We start from the raw sequence: 12031 nt of genomic DNA, 5'->3' as shown, positions 1-12031 counted from the left end.
AAAAGGCTCACTTAAAAATGGTTACAAAAACGTTTACAAAAATCCATATATGTGCGTGTTACAAATCATGGCATAGTGAATGCAAAATGGGCGGTTCTTATGAGCCCCTGGGGCCGTCTCAAGTTAGCACAAGCGCACCTGGCCTGGCGTCAAGTGAAGAAAAGACAAATGTTGGCTTAGGAGGCGTGTCCACAATGCAGGATGAGGCTTGAACGCAAACTTTTGTCTTCCTGGCCTCAACGACACCATGGAGTCACTTTGGACCAGGACAGATGTTCAAGTTGACAGGAAGAATCTCTTGAAAATCAGCTTTGACATTTATGAAAATATTTTGACTGGATGAGACTTGTTGAAGAGTGAATTGTCGTGGCTGTTCGATACCCCACCCCGTGCAACGTGGCGACTGTGAGTCATTTCTAGAAGGCCTCTAATGTTTTCCAGGAAACCCATCTCAGAAGCACCTCGTTAAGCCGCTAAACGTCTCCATTTATGAAGCGTCATTTCTAGACTCTGTGCTCGGACCCCCCACTTCATCCCCAGGTGCGGGCCCGAGCCAAAAGCTTCGCCGCTCTTCACGCCTCTCGACTGGGCTGCCAGACGGCTCTGCTCGACGCTCCTCCGCCCGTCCGTCTGCCCGTCTGTCCGCGTCCAGCTGGCTAAATTAGCAGCAGATGAAACTACAGAGGCCACATCTGCTTCGTCTGGGCTGGGACTTGTCAAGTCAACCATTACGCAGTACCGTAAGAAATGTGCCAGTCCAATTCCGAAACTTGCAATTCATCTTCAAAGTCTCGTGCTTGAATCTGCTCTACCGGAGGAAAGAAAGGTCGACACGAGTCAAATTAGAGCTAATTTATAATGCAGCTCTAGTGCTAGTAAAATTGATTGCCGGTATTTTGCCAATCTTCAAACCACAAGAAAAATCGGTTAATGTTCAACAAAAATGATCTCACGCTACCTGTATATCAGAAGACTATGGGAAGATTTGGAAAAACCCTTGGAAAATGATCTCGCACCTGCTCACATTGAAAGTTTTTAGTCACAGCCTCGTCTCAGATTGAGATTTTACAGATTGTTTTGTAAATTTTGCGGTATCATTATTTACAGGACTACAACTACATTTTTGGGGAATCTTTTTCCCCAAAATGCAAATTTTTCTCATCATGCTCTTGGTACACACGTTTGGTTCGCTAATGACTCCAATTAGTCATTTGGCACAATTTGATTTACTACTATGATGATCATTTATACTTTCAACAGAGCTTTTGCTGTAAGTGTTTCTGCAATGAACCGATTGTCTTGTCTCGCCTTGTTTTCTTCTCTATTGGCATGTGACTGTCAAAGACTCTGGTGGATTTCTGCGAAAAGGGCGTGGTCATAGTGACCAAAATGTCCTTGGAAGCTACATGGATGAAAACATGTGCGAAACACTAAGATGATGATGATGATGACGATGATGACTCCATCTTGTTTGATTGTGAGCAGGGATGTATTTTGGGAAGTCAACAGAATGTCTCCTCGGTATTCCCAGCCACAGTGACCTCATCATCCCCGCCAGAGCACAAGGAGCTTTTTCCAGCCCAAGATTTGGCCCGCCACAGACGTTGTCGTGGACAGGAAAAAGCAAGACTTGAAAACCAGCACAGATCCTCTTGGGTGTTCACAAGAAATGGAGACACTGAAGTCTAAATAGCCTTTGATGTGAAGAATCGAAATTGTCTTGATTTGACAAATATCATATGTTGGTATGTTTTCAAAATTTGATCGAGTCTGACGTGCAAAAAAAAAAAACATACATCACGCTTGTTGAAGATGAACTCATCTTCAAGATCTGACACTTTATTCCTCGTTTCAAACTCTACCCCTGGCTTCAAGCCCTAATTTGAAACCCTTGTTTTAAACCCTACGTCTAATTTGACAACCTAACATTAGCTTCAAACCTTAATTTGAAACCATATGCCGTATTTGAGAAGTGAACTGAGGCTTGAATCCTCAACCTCAGCTTCTAACCCAAATTTGATACCCTAATCCTAGCTAAGGTTAAAACCCACATTTGAAACCAGAACCTTGGCTTCAAAATCTAATTTGAAACTTGAATCATGAGGCCAGATGCAAATGTCCACAAAAAGGTTGTATTTGTCATAAATATGGACACACGTTTGTAGACTCCTATTGGCGTTTTGCTTTGTCTTTTCTCATCTTTTTGCAGCAGAGGAGCCTGACGAGAACCACGGCGGACAACACCGGCACAGCCGCAACGGCCGCCAGGAGCAGGGCCACGTCAACGCCATAGTACGCGTACCAGGGCATCTCGTAGGCATGGGTGCGCATGTGCGGCGCCCCCTTGTGCCGCATCACGTACTCCACCCAAAAGACGGCCCGATCCATGGGCCTCATAGGCTGACCCCGGTGCAGTTCCGACAGCCTCCGCATGTTGCGGCGGTAGCTGTCCCGGCCCAGAACCTCCTTGAGGCTGGCCTCGAATCCTTGGCTGAGGTCCGTCAATTCCAAGATTTTGGCGGCTCCTCTGTGCTCCAAGCGCACCAGATTGTCAAACTGGTCGAAGAAGAGCGGAATACCCAGCACAGGGATGCCATAGAAAATGGCCTCCTGGAGCCCGTTGGTACCCCCGTGGGCCACAAAGACTTTGGTCTGCGGGTGGCCCAGGAGATCCTTTTGGGGCATCCAGTCCACCACCAGTGTGTTGTTGCCCAGCGTGGACGGCCGAGGGCCCTTGTGGCGCCAAATTACCTAAAACGTGAAAGACAAAGCAGTCAGGGTTTTCTTTGGGTTTAGGGGCAAGGTGACGACCTGAAGGTGGGATCATTTTGGAGAAAAAAAACCCATATCCTTAACATTTTCCGCATTTAGGTCATAACTAATAGGCCATTGTGGTACAGTATGTCTGGTATGAAACGAAATGTTTTCTATCAACTGCCTCAAGGGAGATGGCCGCCCTTGTTTGTGAGACATGACGTCACGCAAGATAAATAAATGGCGAGTTGCGTAAACGACAAGGAAAAGCACTTCCATGTATTACATGTCACATAACGCTACTGTCTATTCTTGCTGCTTTTCCCATTCATATGTCAAATATTTGATTTTGTGCATACCCAAAGCATTTTCTTACTAAGCTAAGATTCCATCACCTTCTGCGGCAACCTGGCAAAGATGGCGGCAATTTCCTCCGCGTCGCGCTCGGGCATAGCGTTGACAAGACTGCCGAGACTCATGAGAACCACACCGTGCTCGCCGGCGCTCTGGACAAAGTCCTCCAGGTGCGTGGAGAGCGGGCGGGCGGCCCGGCACTGGAAGCCCCCAATGTAGACCACGTTGGGCATGGTGGGCCGCGGGAAGTCAAAGACGAAATCCGTGCGGAAGAGCCAAACGTCGGCCTGTTGGAGGAGCGAGTTGATGTCGCAACCGCCCTGGATGTGCTTCTTGCAGAGGGCGCTGTAGACGGGCTCGATCAGCATTTTCTGCTGGAGGGTGACCAGAGCGTAGAAGAAGACGTTCTTCACCCTCTGGAAGAAGTCCATTTTGTCCGTCAGGCCCGAGCCCGGCATGGGGACGTAGGAGAGGGGCGAGGGGGCCATGGCGAGGTGGCCCTCGTTGCCGTGGATCCAGCGTACGTTGAGCACCAGAGGAAGGTCCAAGTACTTGGCCAGAATCACGCCGGGAGCGATGGCTGGGTCGGTCAGAACCAGGTCAAAGCGGGAGTCTCTTAAACTCTGAACCCTGTCCTCGTCATCCAGGAACGTGGAGAGGGCGGCACCCCACACTGAGTGGGCCTGGTAGATGAAGTTGGCGAACTCACGGTGCATGGTGCGTCCTTGTCGCAGGCTCTGGGAAAAGGTCAACCACAATGCTTGAGAAATGCTAACATTGCTAAACATTCCGGTTGTTTACTTCACTTTCGATAAATGCTAACATTTCTAAACATTCGTGCTGTTTACTTCCTGTTCGCCAAATGCATAAAGTTGTTTATGTCACTCAAATTTGACCGTGGCCAAGTTTGATAAATGCTAACATTGAAAAACATTCCGGTGGTGTACTTCACTTTCGATAAATGCAAGCATGGCTTGTTTGTTTTCCTTTACACATGTACACATTTGCAGCTTACAAAGTGGATCTGTACATGTCTCGGTATAAAATAAATGTATGCTACAGAATTAATTTGAACTTGATGTCAACTGACTCATCACACCATACAAATTAGAGTGGGAACTTTTCAGAACGAGGGTGCAGTTGTCCCGCTGCCTTTGTATTACAGCAGACCTGGCGGTTTTGAACTGAAGCTGTATTTTGAATTCAATGTGACTGTGAAGATACCGCTACGTGAAGAGTAAGATGGCTAATTTGGGCCGATTTCATTGTGGACTGTTAATGGCCAATCAGAACATAGCTCATTGCAGCCAATGCGCTGTCCCGTTGTTGAGCGGTGCAAATCGGCCTCCTAGCATCTTCCAGGAAGCGAAGGCCGCATGAAGCGTTTGCTACACTTCTTTTCTCTTGTGGGGTAAGTTTTGTTTAGCCTGGCTCTGCTACATCTAGCTTTAATGTAAAAAAGCTCATCCTTGAACTACAGAGTGGAATACATGTACTTGAGAGCAGACACAAGAGTAGTGACTTAGGTGAATCATGAAGGTTTACCTGTCGATGTGTGTCCTGGATATTTTTGGGGGATGATTTTGTTTATTTTAATGCTAAACTATCAATGCTATTAGTTGCTGAGCTAATGACCTTCAAGGGTGTGTGTGCACTAGCAATTCACAGTCCATCATCCAGTTGTGCTGCCACGTTCCATTGGATTTTGCATTCCAAACTGTAGCCTGACTTTTAGTAGTTCAAGTGAATGTAATTCGAAGGGTTAGTCATTTTTGCTCGGCCCACTCACACTGGGTCTTTTTTCCCCCCCCCTATGTTCTTTCCGTTTGAGGACACCGCTGAGATGTACTTCTGCGTCTTTCTGGCCACAACAGGCAATCATGGTGGCAAGTCAACCCATTTGCAGAACCTGAAGCGGACGGCTATTGTTTGTGACATCGACCGGACAAAACTGGTAGGATCCTTTCTGAATCTTTACATCACTCCAACTTGACGATGACCAAGATTGGAAAAAAGGCAAACATTGCTTGGCTTTTCTCAATTATTTGTTACAAGGTATTACAAAATACATTGAGAAAATAAATAAACCACCCCACAACCGGGACGCTACCGTAATGAGCTCCTGTATGAATTGAAAAAAATCCTCCCATCCTCCGGCCACGTCGATGGTGACGGCAGTGTAGAGCGGCGAGCTTTGTGGCACGTAGATGCTGTTGGAGGCTCTGATGACCGTCAGCCGGTGTCCTCGCTGGTGGAGCTCCTCCAAAAGAACCTTCATGTTGATCCAGTGGCTGCCGTCCACCGGGAACACCAGGATGTTGCCCCCGTCGCACCCGGGCGGACCCCCCGACAGCGCCAACAGGACCAGCGGCAACAGTGCCAGTGGCGGGGAGACTGAAACACAGCAGTTTTGGTCAAGTGGTAGGCTTCTTGATGAGAAAGGCGAAGGAATGGATTTCACTGGAAATTTCCACGGATCAAACACCTGTTGGGGATTTTGCTGCCGTCCGACAAATTCATGCAAAATGTACTGAAACACTAAAAGTTGACGCAAGGTCAAATGAAGTCCACCGGGAAAGCTTTGAATGCATTTTCGGGTCATCCTGAAATTCATGCCAAAAAGTGAACGTACCCATGGTGTGGATTCACAGCAGCTGTGGAAAACGGGCGGCAGCGTGTTGTAATCTCAACGTTGGACTTGAAACTGGAGTCACAGGTGAACTTCTGAGGTTGGGTCACCTGACAAGATAACAGCAGCAGTCACGTAACTTTCACAGGCCGGTCATGTCGCAAGTCCAAAAGCCGGAAATCTAAAACGCATTTAGAGTACCACCATCATAACCAACATTAAAGTCCAGTAAAGTGGTAAACCTTTATTATTTCTTTTTTTTTTTTTTTTGCTGTTGTTTGGGTTAGACTTAAATGTATTTCAATCCCTCCCCAGTGCTTATATCTCATATCAATTCTGTTAATCTCGATTATTGATTTGATACTCAATTTTCAATCATTTTGTTTTGTTGATTCACTCCTTAGTGTCAGCATGCTATTAGCATAAACGGCAAGTGGCTATTTTTCATCTATCTGCTAATTCTATGCAAAAAGCTCCCTCTAATTACTTTCAGTCCTATTGCTCAAGTAGGTTACCTCAAGTAGAATTACATTCTTTGTCATTGCATAGTGTACAATGAAACATGGACCACCCCCTCGAGTGCCGCTGATATGAGAGTGTTTGCACATCGAACAGAACAAAACAAAACAAATCCATCAAGTGAAAGCATGAATGTGACGTACCTCACGCCGAGCTTGAAAATGTCGCTTTTTTTCCCCATCATGGTTGCCTTTGGTTTCCCCACGCCTGCTCCCTTGTTTTGGGATCCGGTGACAGAGGAAGACTCTGGAATGTACCCTGGGGACTGATGCCAGACCAGTCTAGTTAGCAATGCTAGGAAGTGCGAAAGTGGTACCCTGACTTCAAAAAATGTATGAACTCCAATCAGTCGCATGTCAAATGAACTTTCCCTCTTGAAGTGAATGTAAATGGCAATAGTCTGCTCTAGCCACCCCCAAAAAGTACATGCAAAATGTTTGCAAAATAAATAGGCTATACACACCTAGCTTTATATTTCATTCCATAATCGATGCATTATTAACCATAAATGAAGTCGTTTTGAATAATAACTTTAAATGTGAGAATTATTTTTATTCAAATATACTTATTTGACTGTCATCATTATGAGCCTATTTAATTATTTCAAGATTTTTTCCACGTTTGCACAGTGGTCCCCAACCGCCCGTCCGCAGACCATTTGGTGATGAGACAGATAAAAAAAAAAAGTGTGTGGGTGTGTGTATACATATACTCCGTTATCTCCGGAGCTACGTGGAGGAAGTCGTCGTGCGAGCTTTGTCATCAGAAGCAAAGCAATGCAACAAACCCGTTAAATCATTTGGGCACGTAGCACCTCCGTGATGAAGTGGAAAGCATGAAAATGCCAGCAGACGTTTACTCGGTAAATAATGATGGGGACCACTGATTTAGGAAACTGCTCCCTTTTTTTTGTTGTTTTTTTTTTTACAGGTGTTTCCTCCTTCCTGTTAGCTTCTTTATCAAGGACTTCAGACATACTCTGCCGCATCAGCGCGGTGCGTTTAGTTCACCGTTTGACGCAAACCACTTGAATTCTCAGATGCGTCCAGCCAGGTCTGCTCCATTAGCCTGAACAAATAAAAGTAGTGTTTTTTCAGCCCAGGTCCGGACAGGATGATGACTCAAGTAACATTCGGTTTGTTCACACTACAGTTGCGAAGGTTGCCAAAACAGCTCCACTGCTGGTGAATAGCAATAGGCCTGGAGAGTTAGCCGCGAAACGCTGACGACTGGAAGGAAATGAGACCGATCAAAAAGCTGATATGTTTTTCAATTACCTCAATCTTTATGTAGAAGATGTGCCTAAAAATGAAAGATTTTTTTTCTATCTCTCTCTCTCTCCTTTCTAAAATGTCAACTTTCACCCAAAATGGCCGACTTCCAGTTCAATTTCAGGCATGGGTCTTTGAGGCTTTTTTGTGTATCCTGTCATGATCAACTTTTCCAGCAAATTTCATGTTGATCAGTGAAATTTGGTGTCTGGTTTTTTTCCCTTTTTTTCGGGGAGAGGGAATTTGCCTGAAATGTCTGCTTTCAACCAAAATGGCCGACTTCCTGTTCAATTTCAGGCATAGCTACATGATTATTTATACATTTTTTGGTGCGAATCCAATCTGATATGTTTAACCTATCGGTGTCAGGGGCAGATTTTTTTTCTATCTTTGCAGGGAGTGCTAGTGGGTGAGTGTTGGGGGTCGGTGTCCAGGAGCAACTAAAATTCATAATACTCCACAGAAGGAGGATGAAAACGATTCAGTGAAACGAGAAGGTCTAATTAGCTTGTCCGGAAAAGTCTCACATGTCAGGGAAAATGTTGTTGCTTTTCCACCTGGGGCGTAACATTAGCGCTCACAATAGCTTCAGGTCAGGGCTCGGGCTACTTGCTGGGCAGGAAATAGATGATAAATGGAACCGTCCGCAGGACGCCACAACAATGGGATCCTCTGGAGGGCCTTTGGCGTGACACCCTGGAAAAGTTGACATTTGGCATTTAAAAGCAGCACCCAAACTTGTCCAGAAAATATGAGTGATGTTGGGACAAATCTCAGCGGGAGCGTGAAGTTGGTCGCAAGGCGCATCAATCGTGCACCGGCGCATTCCTAGCCGCCTTGTTTCCATTGTCGGCGAGCAGGTTCACGCTCGCCAAATAACTGCATGGATGTATTTCAAATGTGAATGATGTCAGCGTGTTAATATGACAGCTGAGATGAGAAAACAATCGTGTGCCAAGCGGTTGACACGCGGGCCAGTACGTTGACTTTTTTTTTTTTTTTCTTCACACCTGCCAGCTAGGGTTTCTTCGGTTCACGGCGGATGACGTCAAATGCACGGTTTTAAACGTAAAGTATTGAAACACTTTGATTTATCAAAGGTCACCCTAATCCGATATCCGGTTGCCCGTAATTCTGAAGTGAGATGAGATCAAAGGTAAATCTGACCACAAAAGGTAACGCCGATCTCTTTTTCAATTCTTGAAAAAAATATGTTTGGGTTGATTTCCTCTTTAAATGTTCGCTTCAAACCAAACTTGATAACTTCCTGTTCAGTTTAAAGCAATGGCGCTTGAAACCTTTTTTAATTGTTTTTGCGCTTGTCCACGCAATTTTGTGTTGATCAGAAAAACCGGTGTTGTGGGCTCCATTTTTCTAACGTTCCAGGGAGCCTCCGAAATGAAAAAGGAAAAACAAAAATAATCATATGTTAAGACCCCCCCGAAAGCCATTGAATTCGTCGGAAGAATAATAACAAACAGGAATGCATGACTCTGGGGATTGTTGCTTGGCGGAGGTAACAAATTGCTCACAGGATTCACAGAGCTTTTAAACAAGGCCCAAACGCACAAAGGCCAAATATAAGATGACATTGAGCCAAAACAGATCCATTTCCCTTCCTGCTACCCGAGCCTGATTCTTGCCCACTCAGGACCGCCGCACTGTGTCTTAACTACATCCCCGGTCCCTCCTAAAACCGACATTACAACACCGGCTGGATGCCTGCCAAACGCCGTTCAAGTTTCCCAGCGTGGACCCGAGCCAGTCAACTGTCTCCCGCTTGCTCCGAGGGTCGACGTTACGACATTCCCGACGGTACGGAAGCCAAAACATGCCGCGCGCTTATCACCTTCTTAAGACTAGCACTTCATTAAGGTGGCGTTTTACTGCCTAGCCTCCTCAAAAGGAGACTTCTGTGCATTAACCCGACAACTGGGAGTGGAGCTAGGGTGTTGCGACTAGGCCAGCGGATTCTACATGCAGAAATGAAGCGCAGTGTATGGTCAGGGAAAAGAGAGAAGAAGAAAAAAAAGCTTCATACTTCGCACCGGGGTTGCTTTACCATGACAACTTGGGGCAGGTTTAGGACGTTGTGACTAGCTGAGCGCTTTCTACTTGGAGAAGTGGAGCCCAGAGTGAGGGGGGAAAAATGGCTTCACACTTACATGGGTTAACATCATTGCTATTTGCAAACGTGCGTGATCGAAAGGTGACTCGATTGATTGCCGATTGCCGCTTTCGGATAGTTCTTAGCGGCTAAATCTGCTAATGTTTACGTGGGTAGTTCACGCTTTGGCTGCTATTTGTTCAAATGATCGAACGGGATCGTTGCATTGCCTCGTTTTCGACGACAATAGCTCGCACAACGACTTCCTCCGCGCGGCTCTGGAGATGGCGCCACACAAGGAATTTCTCTTGTCAAAATAGCTTCATCTAAGGAAGATTATGCAGCGTCATGGCTGCCTGCCCATCAGCTGTGCGTTTAGCTACTTAAAAAAAAAATATATATATATGCATTATAGATAGAATTTTTGGGGGGGTCTGTCTATGTGCAGCGCGTTACCGGCCCGCGGGGCGGTGGTTGCCGACCACTGATTTAAAATAAAGCCAGATTGCTTGCGGTCAGTAAGTCTGCCCATGCAGCCAAATGTCTGCAAATATAATCGTCATCTGCCATCGGCGGCGCATTCAAACCATGATGTCATCTTCCAGATGTAACGTGTACGAACATGTTGGCTTTCTTGCGCTTTCCAACGCGGCCTCCACCTGTCAGGCTTCAGCGGAGCGCCTCGGCTCGGCCGTTCCAAAGCAGTCCTCCCGCGCGCTTTGCTGGACTGACAGCGAGCCGCCTTTCCGGACGGAAGGGAGAGTGTGGCTTTCATTTTCCACAAGCGAAGATGGCAGCTCACACCCACGATGACTGCTTTTATTTACATTCGAAAGGAAATTGTACCGCTGCGGCGCTTCTTGAAGTCTTGGCTTTCATTTGCACCAATGACAATTGTCATCAGCAAGAGTCTGGAGATTAATTTGCCCCCCCCCCCAAAAAAAATATAGTTAATGAAAATTTACTAAATACTTTTATATCCAATGATCTCATTTAATAATTGGTTAGTTCATTTTTTGGGGGGGGGGTAATTCTTTTTATAATATATTCTCAAAATCAACTCCATTTACAGTACTTTTTGTAATTTACTGGATAGTCAATTATGATTCAATTATTCTTTTAAAAAAATGTCAAGAAAATATTCCTATTATTACATTCATGAATAAAAAAAATAGCATGATTTATTATTGAAATGAACAATTTGACCTCAAGAACAATTTGCATTGTTATCCAATAATTGGCGACTTGATTCCAATTGGATGAATTGTCAACGAGGAAGGAGCAGGAATGGGAAGGATTTTATTTTTCAAATATTTTATGTACACGTGTCATTTAGTTTTTTGATCCATTTTAAAAGTCCAGCGTAACCTTTGAGCTCAAACGTCTGCCTACCCCGTTCTAGAGGATATTACGGTATACATCTGATCCCTTGCTTGCTAAGCTAAGACACGACGACAGATGCATTTTTCATTCCCACAAACTTGTTTGGAGAAGCCGCACACTGCATGTACGCCTTTGCTATTTTTGGCACGTTTCTGACGTGAGCGCAATTCAAACTGTTTGAATGAACATGGAAAAATTGGACATTTATTGGACGTGATCCTGACAAATACAAGTCGGGGATAGTATCGCGTCTTTCCGGTAACATGGAGGGGGTTCATGGAGCCTTTCCCAACATTTTGGCGGGGGGCCCAAACCTTTGCAGCGAAATGACTTCCAAATGACATCACTGCACAAACACGATACCGCCGAATTCGATGTAAACGGCGCTTTGGTTGGGGATTTCTCTATTTTGCACTTATCACCTTGTCAGCGATAAAGTCAGGATTCATTTCATTGACTTGGCATCTAAGTGTGACAAAAAAAAATAATAATAATACACATCTGGCCGCAGTAAGTGAAGTCATGAAATTAGTCGTTTGTCCGTTTTGAACTACACTATAACCCCAAACGCTGACATACAGGTTGTTGAGATTCTTCCCCCAAAGCCAGTTTCACTTAGATACATGAAATTTGGTAGGCATGTCTATCATGAGCAGACCCACAAAAAAGTCTAAGACGCCACGCCCAAAAAGACACGCTCCGTCGGCCATTTTGGTTTCAACTTTGATGGCGTTTCATAAAGCCCATTGAACCCCCAGAGCCAGTTAATCTTTTCAATATTAAATTTGGTAGGCATGTCTATCCTGAATAAATCCACCTGAAAGTCTCAAGTTGCAATGCCCACAAAGTCCGCCATTTTGGTTTGAACCATACATGGCAGTAAATTTGATGACTCTCCATAAAAGACGTTTTCTTTTTGAAAAAGCTGATTTTACTCCGCAACATGAAACTTGTTACGGCTACCTACCATGTGCAGAACCACAAAAAAAGTCTCAAGAAAGCACGCCTAAAAAC

At 45.2% G+C, this 12031-nt stretch overlaps 2 protein-coding genes and 1 long non-coding RNA gene across 6 annotated transcripts in view; 2 read left to right on the top strand and 1 right to left on the bottom strand.

Moving 5' to 3' along the window:
- The first annotated feature begins 202 nt into the window (after nt 1-202).
- Nucleotides 203-4245, top strand: LOC147133752 (uncharacterized). The gene is made up of 4 exons (XR_015090335.1): nt 203-405; nt 496-740; nt 1532-1745; nt 2210-4245. It is a non-coding gene; the product is annotated as an uncharacterized LOC147133752 (long non-coding RNA).
- LOC147133751 (UDP-glucuronosyltransferase 1-2-like) lies at nt 1674-5835 on the bottom strand. Of its 3 annotated transcripts, XM_086057381.1 has the most exons (4): nt 5741-5835; nt 5219-5502; nt 3150-3845; nt 1697-2751 (listed from the first exon to the last, which is right to left on the bottom strand). In XM_086057381.1, exons 1-4 carry the CDS (start codon nt 5742-5744, stop codon nt 2170-2172), a joined length of 1566 nt encoding a protein of 521 aa, XP_085913507.1. In that variant the 5' UTR covers nt 5745-5835; the 3' UTR covers nt 1697-2169. The 3 variants fall into 3 exon arrangements, with proteins under 3 accessions (XP_085913508.1, XP_085913506.1, XP_085913507.1); XM_086057382.1 differs by lacking the exons at nt 5219-5502; nt 5741-5835 and adding an exon at nt 4208-5138 and having other exon boundaries at nt 1674-2751; XM_086057380.1 differs by having other exon boundaries at nt 1679-2751; nt 5219-5756.
- The window catches only part of supt20h (SPT20 homolog, SAGA complex component), a 27838-nt gene continuing 20114 nt past the window's right edge, over nt 4308-12031 (top strand). Inside the window, exons 1-2 of one of the 2 annotated variants that reach the window (XM_086057378.1) lie at nt 4308-4519; nt 4983-5062. The gene's annotated coding sequence lies outside the window, so the exon portion shown is untranslated. The remainder of the gene's footprint in view (nt 4520-4982; nt 5063-12031) is intronic. The other variant, XM_086057379.1, reaches the window with a different exon arrangement.

This window comes from Filicampus tigris, chromosome 17 (genome assembly GCF_054856515.1).
Source record: "Filicampus tigris isolate MCC_2025a chromosome 17, RoL_Ftig_1.0, whole genome shotgun sequence".
Taxonomy (NCBI): Eukaryota; Metazoa; Chordata; class Actinopteri; order Syngnathiformes; family Syngnathidae; genus Filicampus; species Filicampus tigris.
The sequence above is the reverse complement of the archived record's forward strand: the minus strand, read 5'-3'. Positions and strand labels throughout refer to the sequence as shown.

Bases quoted from the DNA above. Each gene is read 5' to 3' on its own strand.
- LOC147133751 (XM_086057380.1), bottom strand. From the start codon at position 5,722: ATGAATTTCAGGATGACCCGAAAATGCATTCAAAGCTTTCCCGGTGGA. The intron at 3,846-5,218 runs GTAGCGTCCCGG...ACCTTTTCCCAG, and splicing joins TCATACAGGAGCTCATTACG to AGCCTGCGACAAGGACGCAC. The intron at 2,752-3,149 runs GTGATGGAATCT...TTCACGTTTTAG, and splicing joins TTGCCAGGTTGCCGCAGAAG to GTAATTTGGCGCCACAAGGG.